Source organism: Zeus faber, assembly GCF_960531495.2.
Source record: "Zeus faber genome assembly, chromosome: 6".
Taxonomy (NCBI): domain Eukaryota; kingdom Metazoa; phylum Chordata; class Actinopteri; order Zeiformes; family Zeidae; genus Zeus; species Zeus faber.
In genome coordinates this window covers 21,688,209-21,702,010 of record NC_137201.1, presented here as the reverse complement: position 1 = coordinate 21,702,010, position 13,802 = coordinate 21,688,209, and the positions used below count along the sequence as shown (strand labels likewise).

At 42.5% G+C, this 13,802-nt stretch overlaps 1 protein-coding gene across 2 annotated transcripts in view; it reads left to right on the top strand.

Annotated features, from left to right (window-relative positions):
* LOC307231778 (CUGBP Elav-like family member 2) overlaps positions 1 to 13,366 on the top strand; it is a 32,458-nt gene extending 19,092 nt beyond the window's left edge. Inside the window, exons 6-14 of one of the 2 annotated variants that reach the window (XM_080002606.1) lie at positions 454 to 533; positions 2,262 to 2,423; positions 2,525 to 2,588; positions 4,538 to 4,672; positions 5,660 to 5,788; positions 6,351 to 6,524; positions 6,896 to 7,039; positions 7,968 to 8,147; positions 9,976 to 13,366. In XM_080002606.1, coding sequence (XP_079858732.1) covers positions 454 to 533; positions 2,262 to 2,423; positions 2,525 to 2,588; positions 4,538 to 4,672; positions 5,660 to 5,788; positions 6,351 to 6,524; positions 6,896 to 7,039; positions 7,968 to 8,095 — 1,016 coding nt within the window. In that variant the 3' untranslated portion in view covers positions 8,096 to 8,147; positions 9,976 to 13,366. The remainder of the gene's footprint in view (positions 1 to 453; positions 534 to 2,261; positions 2,424 to 2,524; positions 2,589 to 4,537; positions 4,673 to 5,659; positions 5,789 to 6,350; positions 6,525 to 6,895; positions 7,040 to 7,967; positions 8,148 to 9,975) is intronic. The other variant, XM_080002607.1, reaches the window with a different exon arrangement.
* Positions 13,367 to 13,802: the final 436 nt, after the last annotated feature.

Here is a 13,802-nt window from a genome sequence, read left to right as displayed (position 1 = left end):
AACAAGCGGCCTCTCTTCTGGGAGCCGCATGTGATGCAACCGCAATTCTGGAACAGATCCCGCATCCCACAAAGTGTCTTGTTATTAGGAATATCGATGCATTTCAGTGCATTCCACCCCAAAGCCTCTCAATGTGTATCTATGTGTGCGTTTTATGTGTACATAATCACATTGTTGACTGCCACAAGCCTCTCTGGGCGGTGATTAAATCTTTGTCTCTCTGTGCTCATGTGACACGTGTTACTGTTCTCGTTCTGTTCTTTCTCCGTGTGCTAACCAGCGAAGGCGGTTATGTGTGCGTGGGAGTCACCATTCTCTGTACAATGTGTTTTTTGGGGTTCATAACGAGTTGTCCAAACCTTTTGTCTTGTTTTGTTTCTTCTTGTTCCTCCCCTCCCTCCCTCCCTCCCTCCTCTCCCCTCTCCTATTGTCCCCCCCCCCCCCCCCCTACAGGCTGTGCGTTTGTCACATTTGCTACCAGGGCAATGGCACAGAATGCAATCAAAACCATGCATCACTCTCAGACTATGGAGGTACTGTACCCCTTAGCACCTATTTCTCATCTCCCCCACTCCTCCTCCTCCTCCTCTGTACATTCTGCTGCCCCCTTGTGTTGAAAAGATGGAAAACCAGGAAAAAAAAAAAAAAAAAAAGCAAAGCAGAAGGCATCCATTCATCAACATGGCATGAGTCATTCCAAAAGTCTTCTTTCTTGTCACCAAAATAGTTGAAGAACACATTGCTTCTCACATAGCAACTGGATCTAGAGCGAATGGCCAAAAATTGCTGAATTTTCCTTTTTTTTTTTTTTTTTTTACTTTACATCTCATTACCTATGAGATGATAAACCACAGAAGGCCGCTTCCTCGACCTTATAAGCCCACATTTTGTCCCACAGTAAAACGAGACCACCCCACTGAATGTAGGTTAACAAAAAACATTAGCCTAGACTGGAGCTATCTGATTCCTTCAAATCTGGGTCTGTTTCCCTGCGTATCCAGTGGAGTCTTTAAGGAAATGGAGCAGGAGTAATTTGACAGCTAGCAGGTCAGAGGCTCCCCAGTGAAGCATCCGACCAAGTCTAATTTTAGGAGCCCAGCCAAACATAACGCACATCTTCCCAGATTAAAAGCAGGCCCCATTGATGAAAGCACCTTTTTACCCCCCTATCTTAACCACATCTTCGATGCAATGGGAGGTGTTGCTGGTGCAGAAGCCATTTTCCCTGTCAAGCCTGGTCCCTGTCTGGTTCTCAACTCACTAAACACCTGACAACGCATGTCTGTGCGTCTGTCTGAACAGTATGTGGCAGTCTGTTCGCCAGATCAATCACTATGAGCTTTTTCTTTCCTTTTTATGTCCGTTTATTGTTTCTGTCTGACCTGATGTGTTTTTTTGTTGTTTTTTTTGATTGTCATTGTTTCAAGTCTTTTCTCCATCTTGTGTTGGCTTGTGTGTATGAACGTGGTTCCTACCCTCTCGGCACCAAAAGGTCTGCTGTCCTGTTGGAATGTGGCCTGGCTTCGGCTTATTGCATGACAGCTGTCATCTGTGTGTCAGCCTGCATATGAATGCAACAGATTTTTAATTAGGGACAAAAATGCTGTGATCGTCTTCAGACGTAGTATAATTCCACCTTAAACGGATACTCCAGTTTTCTTTTAAGTTTGCTTTTCATCCATCTTAGTGATGATCAGCTGTAAAGTAGCCGAAGAAACTCAAGGTGTTGGTGCTGTAGGGTTGCCAGTTCAGTCAACAGAGTTTGGTCGACAGTAATGTTCTGGCGCGAGGCCTTACAGTGCATACCCGGCAACCCCCAACTCACTGGAAGCAGCACTTTACAGCTGATTAATACACCTGTTGGATGGAGAGTCAAAATAGTTAGTGAATTAAGCTTTATTCAAAACTATCTAACAAATTTTTAGGATTTTATTTTTATTTGTCGTCCTGATGCAAGATCTTTTGCTTAAATAATTCTGCTTTTGTGATGCAGGAATATGTATTTCCTCTCATTTCCCAGGATCTCGGCTAGTTTATCCCCTCTACAGACTTTAATTAAGCTAGCACAGTTAGCATGCTTCTGAATCTGGATAAGCTGGACCAAAAGCAAATTTCCCAAAAACCGGAGCATCCTTTTAATAAACAGGACCTCTGCGATGACATCCTGCGTCCTTGCTTTGGCAGTGACAGTGAAGTTTGTCTCTATCCTTGTGAGTGCTATTGGGGTAGGTTTAAACCGTCCTCTCTGCTCCGTGCCCTAGGGCTGTTCCTCTCCCATGGTGGCGAAGTTTGCCGACACACAGCGGGATAAGGAGCAGCGGCGGCTGCAGCAGCAGCTAGCGCAGCAGATCCAGCAGCTCAACAGCGCCTCCACCTGGGGCAACCTGGCCGGCTTGGGAGGTCTCACCCCACAGTACCTGGCTGTAAGTGTTGGCCCCCCCTCCTGATCTGATCGGTCCCCGACACGGATGACTGAGGTCCTAACTTTCGTCTTTCCCTCTGTCCATGTCACACACACACACAGTTGCTCCAACAGGCCACAACTTCCGGGAACCAGGGCAGCTTCAGTGGCATGCAGCGGTTAGGGGGTGAGTCGGTCCTTCAGTTGTCAAGGCAACTCTCTCTGCATGCTCGTTTTGTAAATCAACATGAAAGATTAGAAGCCCACAAGCCCATGAGGTAGTCCTACTGCCAAGTCACATTATAACGTAACGAGGTCATGGACGCATTTATCAATGCTGCTGCTTGAGGGTTTCACTGGCTGCTTAAGACAAACATTGATTGCATCGGCACAACTTTATTAAATTACTCTGATAACGAGGCAGAAGGGTGTTGACATGAGGAAATATGTAGTGTCTTCGAAGAAGGAACTGTCCTTGGACTGCATAATAATAATGAAATGGGCGGTTAGCTGGGCGGCGACATTTTTCATTCAAACTAAATTTGCGTGGATATAAAAATAAAGAATTGACTTTGAACTTTTTCTATCATTGATAGCCTTGGATCCTCTTGCGCCATACAACATCTAGTTTGTGTCTGCCAATACACTGGAAGAATAACGATACTCAAATGAAAGACTTAAAATAGAGGTCCAATAATTATTTGCTATTCAATATAAATATTAGATTTGAGATTTTAGATATTTTTTTTTGGCCAAATAATAGTGAGCACCGAAAATATCAGTACTGTCCTTAGCACCCCTAATTTAAACAAAACAAGCCATTTATGGATCAATGCAATTGCATATTCCGCAAATTCTCTCATGCATTTTGACTTCTACAGTGTTGTCTAACAAGGAACATAATTTCAGTTCTGAAAATGGTTTGCGTGTACATGCTGTGTGAGGCAGACAATGTATTTAAAAACCATGACAAACTGACATCTGATCCATGGCACTGATCCAGGTCTGTCACTAATGAATATTTTGATAATGTGTGTGAGTGAGGGAGTGTTCTGTAGATCATTTAACAATGACGCGTTGACAGCACAAAAATGAGAGCCTATTTTTATTCTGCTTTCATGTTCCTCGTGTGCATAAATACACACAGGCGCAGGCAGTGCAGAGAATTGCCACAGGCTCTCATTATCCATAAGTGTGGAACTTCTGAATAGCGTTTTGCAAGGCTGCCGTGATCGATGAATGTGGGGAAATGGCCTATATTTTACCTTGTTGACATTCCCCTTAGCCCACTTTGTTCCCAAGCTGGCATGAACGGGCGAACGCAAACAGAAAACCTGGTTACCTCCTGGCTGTCGGCTTACTTTTACAATCTCGATGCATTGATCTGGTGCGGCCGTAGCGTCCCCTGGCTCCGCTGTAATTCATACATGCTTGGTTAGGTAGCAATTTGGACATGATGACCAAGCTGGGAGAGGAATTCATTGTTCATTTCACTCGGCTGGAACAGCCCAAGTTGAGAAAATTGGATCACATTACTGTAATGCAGCCTTGGAGACAAATATAACATTTAAGCAAGAGATGACAATTGGCAGGGACCTTCAAGTTCTAAATTGCAAATTATATAGGATTGTTACTAGTACAATAAAGTTAGATTTCCTTTTTACAATTTCCCATGAAATAAGGTAATTTTCATCTTTCACCTTTGTAATGTGTGAAATGCCTCCTCTATGTTGAAAAGTAGTAGAATAAGAGAAAAAGGGGAAATGGTGTTTAAGCTGTATTGTAATAACTAGAATCACTGATCTCGCTGATACAGCGCTTAAGCAGTGGCTTCAGAGTGGAATCCTACTAGTTACCTGAACCAACCTTTATGGCTCCCTGTTTGTGCCCCAAGCAGGACTCAAACTCAAATGTGTCACAAAGATTGACATTACAACAAAGACAAGCGTGAATCTGAAGCACGACTGGTGCGGTTTCTTAACAATATGAACACAATGTCACAGTTAGCCAGTTTTACTGTCCCTCTTGGTACTGCCATCTTTGGCGTTTCAGATCTTCCCATTGGGAAAAAATGACAGCCTGCTTTGCCTCCTCTATAGCAGAATAACAATGTCTGTGGCGTTTCTACGTCCTCAGGTGTGAATCCTCTGCAGTTGCAGAACCTGGCAACAATGGCTGCGGCTGCGGCTGCAGTCCAGACGTCTGGCAGCCAGTCCTCCACCAACCCCCTGTCCGCCGCAGGCGGAGCACTGGCAGCTCTGGGTAGTCCAGGTAATTTAGAAAGGAATTCCACCCCCTGCACAACTTAGAAAAAGGCCAAGAAGTGGGCAGAGGGGGTGTGTCTTGATTCCGAAAAGAATTAGAAAATGGACGAAATTTCAACGTCCCCACTCATTGCGCTGGGCGGTTGGTGGAGATCGGACTGCCTTTGTTTGTTTGTTTGTTTTTTGTTTGTTGTTTTTTTGGTGACGTGACCCACTAAAAGTACTAACCCATGTCAGCATCCTCCCTGCACGCTTTGTGCTAATTTCAACTGGTATAATTTGCCTAGCCACATTTCCAATAGATTACTGAGCCCATTAGATCGCATTTATAAAGGAAATGTTAAAATGTATGACCAAGATTGATCTTTTTCATTAGAGGGGAGTCATATAATTCAGTTTACGGCTCAAAATGGGTGTTCTGTGCACCGTGCAGTACCTCGAACATCAGCGTACACGGGATGATATAAGTCTCATGAATGGCATTTATGCGAGCATTTTAAGATGCGATCGTAAATGATGATCTCACTACCTTCCTGTAAAAACACATCATTAACTATTTTTAACCGGCAAATTATAAATTCATTGCATCTCTAACCCGTACTTGCCCATCGAACTACATAAGGCGGGCCTTATTCCTCAGACTCCCATTACGGTTCCATCCAGTTACACTGAAGCCGTCCTGCTATCTGCTGTTTTCCTAACAGCCCTATCAGCCATCCCTCATTTATTTTATGAGAGTTAATCAACCTAATAAAGATTTTTTTATGAGGACCCCCTTTTACCCCCAAGTCTATGTAAATATATATTGACTCCATCTGTCTGAGTTAAGCATATTGCCCTGTGGTAATGACCTCTCCTCATTGATTGCTGTGTCATCCTCTCCTGGCCATAACACTTTGCAGACAAGATGACAAACATTTAGAGCGATGAGCTTGTGAACCACTGATTCACCCTTGTGGTAATGTTTGTGTCATTGTCTTGTGATTCCTGGCAGCTGGTGCAACAGTGGGATCTGGGGCGGGCGCTGCCATGAGCACCCTCGCGTCCCTGGGCACCCTGCAGAGCCTGACTGGGAACTCTGTGGGCCTCAACAGCCTTAACGCTCTCACCAGCAGCGTCAGCGGTGAGGACCCTTCTCCTTAATGGTTAATGCTGCATTAACTCTGTTGTGTTTTTTGTTAAATGCCATGAAGGCATATGGTGCTGTGCAGAAGACCAGGGAAACTGAGGCCCCTGTGGTCAGGTGGTCTGGCTGGGCGATATTCAAAAGCAAATGATACACAAGAGATTTAGTTTTATGTTTATATGATACTCCTTCCTTATGGTAAAGACAGAATTTCACTTCGCTCTAGGTCACTTAACTCTAGGGCCCTAGAAGTCGACAAGTCCAATCATCAGTCTGAAACCCATCAGTAGACTAAGATTCTTCAGGGCGAGGAGTCGTTTATTTTTTTCCAGTGAGTGTCCGTTACCATGAGAGGATAAAACAGATAGAAGCTTACAAAATGCACAGGGATAACATTTCAATGAGAAATTATAAACAAAGGGAATATATTTTTATGTGGCAATCGTCCGGACACGGACTCCAGGCATGTGCGCTCTCATTTTAAAGATCCGGTTGACTCCCCCTGTCAACCCCATGTCGTCACTGTTGCGTACTAACGGGTTTCCTTGATGTTTGTCAGGTATGGGGGGCATGAACGGCCTCGGGGCCTCCATGGCCAATGGCTCAGGGGCCAGCTCCATGGACGCCCTGACCCAGGCCTACTCAGGGATGCAGCAGTACACAGCCTCCGCCCTGCCCTCCCTCTACAGCCAGTCCCTGCTGCAGCAGAGCGCCGCTGGCAGCCAGAAGGAAGGTGAGGAGGCACCGTGCTCATTTACACACCACAGCCTCCTGACATCCCATTCCCTCGGTCTTCACCCAATCCTGTCCCGTAAATTTAACTTAAAAAATATGTATATATTTAAACATTAAGCCAGATATTGATAATTCCAAGTTAAGAACGTCAAGGTCCTGCCATGTTTTTGCTCCTCCCTGGGTTGATGCTAATTACCAAATCCACATAGTTGACTTAAAATCGGGACTGGAACTTTACCCTCCGCCGCTGATTGACACATGGATGTTTGTGCACAGTCCGGTGCAGAAGGTAGTCTATCGTGGTTTTTGTGTTTGTTTGTTTTTTTTTGTTTTTTTTGCTAATTCCCTGATCTTTACCTGATATTACAGGACCAGAAGGGGCCAACCTGTTCATCTACCATCTCCCCCAGGAGTTTGGGGACCAGGACATCCTGCAGATGTTCATGCCTTTTGGAAATGTGGTCTCTGCCAAAGTCTTCATTGATAAACAGACCAATCTGAGCAAATGTTTTGGTACGTAAATCTTTCCCTGCTAAATAACAACTCGCTCTGTGCTAGGATTGGGCGTAGGGTTGGGCGGTATTGACAGTATCACTATTGTCACACACTGTCAATATTTTTGACCGAATACTTGGATATTGATAATTAGACGATAGTTTGGAGATGACTGTTGGTGCATTCATAGGATACTTACACACAAGAAACATTAGTAACCAGTTATTACAGATATAGTTATTACAAATCAGGTAGAGGCATTCACTCAAACAATGTTTCCTGAAGTATTTTTCCCCTTGGTGGGCCATGAAGGTACTGCAGGTGAGAGGTCATTTACAATAAATAAAAGGTTTTTAATTTGAGTTTGAAATGACCATAAAATATAAATTATTAAATATTTACACTACAAAAGTAATCAGAGCTAATAAAACAAAGCCATGAATTTAAATGATGTTATTGAATGTTATTCTTCATTTATGACTTTTTTTTTAATTATTATTTGTTAACCCTATTTTTACATTTGTTGCTTTGCAAATGATTATATGGATGGATTATTAGCTTGCACTGCATCACCATATGCCCACGTTGACGTAGAAGTTTTCTGTTTAGGGAAGTCAGTCGTCTCGCGTGTTGATCAGAGTTGTGATTAAAGGTTGGGGTTGCCGCAGGAACCTTTCTGTATTCAAATTGGGCTGCGGTGTTCTGAAGTATGGTAATTCCTGCACTAGCATCATCTGGAACGGTTTACGAAGTTCGGAAAAGCGGGAAGTTGAAGTAGCCCTCGCCCGTTTGTTTTGTTTTCAAAGCGCAAATGATGTGATTATGCAACGCCAGATATCTTCCAGGTCACTGGTGTGTTGCGGAAAAATTGTTGGAGCTTTGCGGTTGAGTGGAATTTCTGATACCGTATGTGTAACCCCTCTTCCTGCTCCTCTTCCTCCTCTAGGGTTTGTCAGCTATGACAATCCCGTGTCGGCACAGGCCGCCATCCAGGCCATGAACGGCTTCCAGATCGGCATGAAGAGGCTGAAGGTTCAGCTCAAACGCTCCAAGAACGACAGCAAGCCCTACTGATCCCCGACCCCCGCCCTCCCCCATCCCAAGCTCTCATGTTAGCACTGCTAGGGTAAGTTCACCCTCCAGCCAAGGTCACCACAGCAGAGACTCGCTGGCGGTGGGACGGGGAGAGGGCGTGTCTTACCCCACTCCTGCCACCGGAGGGAGACTTGTTTTTTCCTTTTTTTGGTTTGTTTTGGTTTTTTTTTTTTTTTTTTAAACGGTTGCAATGTTCCACATTTTAACTGTGTCCTGATCTTTTTCGGTTTCACAATGTTATTTGAATAGTATGAAATGTTTTCTTTTTATTTTATTTAACAGATTATTTATGACTTTTTACACTGAAGCCAGTGTTTTTGATGGAGGCGGTTATGCGTCTCTGTGGCGTTAAAAAGGAGTAAGGAACAGCGGTGGATAGCTCCCGGTTCACAAACTGAAAGTCCCGCCGGGTTTTTGCTCCACCTCTGGGTTCACGTTCACGAGCCTGCGCGGTTGACTCAAAAGTCCCGGGGTGGAGTTTTACTTTGTGAACCCAGAGTCGCCCCCCCCTGGTTACAAGTGTATTTCCATACCATTTCATTGCCTTCAGGTGGAGCCGCTGTAGTTTTCGAGCCCAGTGCTTCGGCCTTTCGTTTGGGTCTCCTCGAGTCTTTCTTGTTCACGTGTTTGTCGACCGTTAAATGTGGGGTGGGGGGCGGGGCTCCGTAACACGGCGTTTTAGTCATTGCCACCATCTCTCTCTCTCTTTCTCTGTGTCGTTCTCTGTTTTCCTCTCTCCCTCGAAGCCATGTTAAGCTAGGCTACCTCTCCTAACAGCTTCCTCCAGTCATTCCATCCATCCCTCCAGTCTCGCAGGGAACTGGCTGCAGATGGATCTCTTTGGGTGCCAACTTTACTCTTTCTCTGTGCATGTCGGCGTCCCTATCCATGCGTCTGGTGGTGTCGGTTCCTTTTGGATCTGTGCCGGTGTTGTTTTGTCCAGGGGGTTTGTGGGGGTTGGGATTAGGATTGGGCGATATATATATATATATATAAATTTTCCTATCGGCCGCCGTCAGCCCAACGATTGCCGATATATTCGCTCGGTTGGGTGTGCAACGCGCACGGGGCGGGGCCAGGGCGGTGCGGCTCAGGTGGAACATGGTAGAAAACTAAAACTTTGACCCCCATTTTTGTGGCAGCTTCAGCATGGACTTAAAACCGAAACAGTGGTCCGTGGAGGAGACAAACTGTCTAGAGCTCGAGGCGGGCCGGTACTCACGGGTATACACAGTACCGGCGCTACTCCTTGGCATACTAGGACTTCTTACAAGCTGCCGGTGTCTGCTCTGCTCAAATGGACAAATCAAGTGGACGTATTCATATATATATCACTATATATCATATTTTATTGAGTCGGAGCAGCACAAGCTGCGGGCGCCGGCAAACCCTACCAAATTGTCCCGGTTTTCACCACAATTAAAATATTATACTTGTTTTAAAGGGCTTACATTGACGTTTATCATGTTCTGTCCCACTCATTATCCACGGCGCTTTGACTTCCGCATGCTTCGAATTGCACTTTACAGGTTAATTATTTAAAACTGTTGAAATCTCGAGGAGGCAGACCATTCAATTATTAGCAAAATAGAAGGACGAAAATCGCCCCCAAAAAAAACAAAAAACAATATATGCCGATATAATCGCCCAAGCCTAGTTGGGATGGGAGGGGTGGGGTTAAACCAAACTGTCTTACGTGGTGGTGGATGGCATTGTTTTAGTTTGTTTGTGAGTCATTGCTAAAAGGTTCTTGTGTTGTGTGCCCTAACTTTCTCTCTCTCTCTCTCTCTCTCGCTCTCTCTCTCTCTCCACCCTCTTTCCCTCTCCTCTCTGTCTGTTTATGTTTTTCTTCCTTTTAGAACAAATCTCCATGCCTGTTTGCCCATCATTAGCCTAGCATGTCTTCATGGTGTTGAAAAGCCAAGCCAGACTCCTGGCCTCATCATCCCACCATTGTCTGTGGTGTCTCTTAAAGCTCGTCTGACCAATAACTGGCCCACCCACTGACCTTTGACCTTAGCTCAACCTGTGTTCTGCATGTGTATTCCTTTTTGTTTCTTTTGTTCCTTGTTTTATCTTAAAATGTGACCGGTGGGAGGGAGATCAAGAAAATCAATGTGAAAATGAAATACCTACTCTCAAGAGTTGTTCTTTTTTTTAACAAATGTTTAAAAGCCTGTGGGATTTTCTTTCGTTATTTAGCTTAATTATAAGTTGTTGTTTTTTTTTTTTATTATTTTATTAAAATTTTTTTTTTTTTTTTTTACCTCTCGTAAAGTTAACTTGAAAGTTGAATACAGGGATTGGCACGAAGCTGTGCTATTTTGTGCCATTAGCAATATGTTGGCTTGGAAAACAAATGCTCTTGACCACTTTCCAACACTTTTGAAAGTCAGATCAGAAAAAAACCCTCAATGCTCTGTAATGGTTTCTACATTTACGGCAGTGTAAAGATTTTCACCAAGGCTCTTTTACAAAAAAAAATCTTTCTTTTGTTTTTGTTTTTTTTTCTCCCATTTATAAAAAAAAAAAAAAAAAAAAAATACTCAAATGTATTGTTTTTTTTTCCTCTTTCAAAAATATTGATGGCACAATAAAAGGTACATTTGCTCTGGCTAGAGAAATGATTACCTACATGAGTCAACTTTTTTAGAACTGATTCACAAATAGACAATCTGTGGTTTAAATGCACACTTAGATGACCTATATTTTATACCATTGAATCTATAGATGTTTAACTAACAGAAACCCAGGCAGACTTTGGGTTTTTTGTAGATTATGTTGTAATGTCATCAATCTATGTTGGGGGTTCCTCAGTTTGTCAGTTTTTAAAGAGGACTAAATTGATTTTTGCTCGGTCAACACAGCCTTTTCAGTGTCATTTATAGTAAATTAAAACGCTTAAGTAAAAAAAAAAAAGAAAAAAAAAAAAAGAAAAATCCTCTGCATTCATTTTGATTTGTAAACTCTGGGGATGAACAAACTTATTTTGAAGTACCACAAAGGGTCACATCTTGAATATATATACTTTTTCCCCCTCCATTAAAAAACACAAAAAAACGAAACAAGTCAAATCTTAGTGTTGAATTTCTATGGTACGTCTTGTTGCATTATGGTGACTTTCTTGTTAATAATTTGATTAATGGATGTTTTACTTTGATTTAGTATGGATGCCTCATGTTGAAAGATAATGATTTATAATGTTTAATAACATAGATGCCAGACAATGTTCTTATTACTTTGGTTAAGTGCCCATGTGTCAAACTTGTGTACATCGTTTTTAAGTTCACACAATGTTTTCTTGTGACGGTACCCGGTTTTCCCCACAGAAAAAGCTGGATAAACACATTTTTAAAACTGCAAATATGGGAGTCCCTGAAGAAGAGATCACACGTCATATATAATCACATATATCATCACATCATGTGTACTAGTAATTCTCGCACATTTCTTTGCCGCCGCCCCCCCCCCCCCCCAAAAAAACAACTTGTTTTTGCTCGTGAATAATTTGTTTAATCGTCTAAAGTTTCGTTTAATAATTCGTTTCAGTTGACTTGCCTAGCATGTGTTAAAAACTTACCAAATTCACCAGTGCACCATTGGTTTTCAAAATGCATTCCATTGATTTCAGCTCAAGGTTTACAATGTGTCGCGTGATGACATCATCCTAATGATTACCGCTGCACCGCATCTCCCCAGACCAAGTGTTTCCAAATACTGCGTACCTGGTGGCGCTAAAAAGTTGTCGACTCAGGGTTTTTTTCTGTGTGTGTTATTGCATCACACGAGGGATTAAGATACTAAATGCACAATTGTTACCATCTGACATCTTATTTTACTTTTTCCAGTTCGTTTTTTTTATTATTATTAATTTTTTTATTTTTATTTTTTGGATTTCACGGTTTCTAGTTTAGTGATGTTCCAAAATGGCACCGCGATTTGGAAAATGGTTCTCAAGGGAGTTGTTTAGTTTGAAAGCTCGTTGCCAGAGTTAAGCACAATTATGGGAGATACGTTTGCAGAATGGTGTATGGTTGGTGTGTCCCTATTTGTAAAGCCACTAATTTCACTTTTTAATATGGGCATGTGCTTTTTGCAGTGTGGTTTTCTATCCAAATGCAATACAATACTCAAAGTGCCATATATACGTCTAAATACTGCCTACACATCGTACTATTAGGCCTTGGTTAGAGACTTCTGCAGTTCGCCTTTTTTGTCTATTTATGCCACTGTACTGAAAGCTCTGTCCCTCCCTCTCATGTGCTCCCCACTCTGTGTATTGAGTTATTGGTAAATGTGTATTGTGATGTACTAAATTTTAAACAAGTCTTGGTTACAAAGCGATGTAGATTCACAATAAACTACCCCAAACATTTTAAAGGTTAAACCATTTTGTGAGTGTAAGACAAGACGTACCGTAACACTTCGCGATACCAACGGGGACAGAAGATAGAAAAACGCAGGTACACCGCGACTGGTTGAAGTCGAGCGAAACGAGTCCAGTTCTGCTTTGCAAACGCACCCGTCCGTCACCTTGAAACAGCCGGGGCTCACATCTTGAAATCAAAACCGACTGGCGGACCTGCAGACGTATGGTGAAGTGTTACCGTAGAAACCAACTGAGAACGTCGTCAGGAAGTGAAGACTCGCTTCAGGGGCTTCCATCACAAACACCATTCTATTTTAAGAAATCTTACTGATCACATTCTTCTGCTTTGACATAATTTTTTTTTTTTTTTTAAGTGCTTTTTGATAGTGTGGTAGACTTGCATCTCTAGATATTGTCTTGGTCTCGAAATAGTCCATCCTATGTTATTTTTTCTTGTCTGATAATTGATAGAACTTTGTTCATGGTTCACAAACCGTTTGCATAGATGTTAGTTGTCTTGATGAAAGCCAAAGTGGGTGCATCTTGATGTGATCTGTACACATAGATTTCTGTTTTATCAACTTTTTTGAACTGGGTGGGATTTAAAAAAAACAAAAGGACAAAAATAGGCTTTCCAATTTCTACAACTGGTTGTTCATATGTATTTTGTACCAGTGAAGCTTTTTATATTGGAAATTAAAGAAAAAAACTATATTGGAAAAAATTGTCTGGCCTCTCAATGTGGCCTCGTCTTGACTAGGTCTCGAGTTTGGCCTCTTGTTGGTGTCAAGCAATTTTTGGTCACTAATTTTTGTCTCCAAAATACTCTTGATTTTAGACATGGATCTCCGCGTGTTCCTCACTTCGCTATTGAGTTTTAATTTGGGGGCGGGGGGGTTGGGATCCTCTAAATCGTGGTAAGTTTCATGTTAGTATTGTGCTGCTGTCCACATGGTTTAGTGGTCATCAGAATTTAGCAAAACTTGTGTGGATAAGTGTCTTAGTTTTATTGCAGTTTAAACTCTCTGTTTAGTTTGGGCTTTTGCTTTAACCTATGTAGAGTTTTCTGTTTTCCCATAGCAGAGTGTGTAGAAAGACTCAATGTTTTTTTTGGTCAATGTTTGTTCATGTGTGGTGTGTTTCTTTGACTCTTGTCTCCAAATTAAACCATTTCCCTTAATATGGAGTGTGTCTTTGTGTGTGTGTGTGTAGTCCTGGTGGTCGTCCAGTGTTGTAAAAGCATTTACAAACTTCCCCCAGTGTGTCACGTCTCCCTGACTTGTTCCTCTCCATCGTGCTTCTCTTTGCTTATTATTT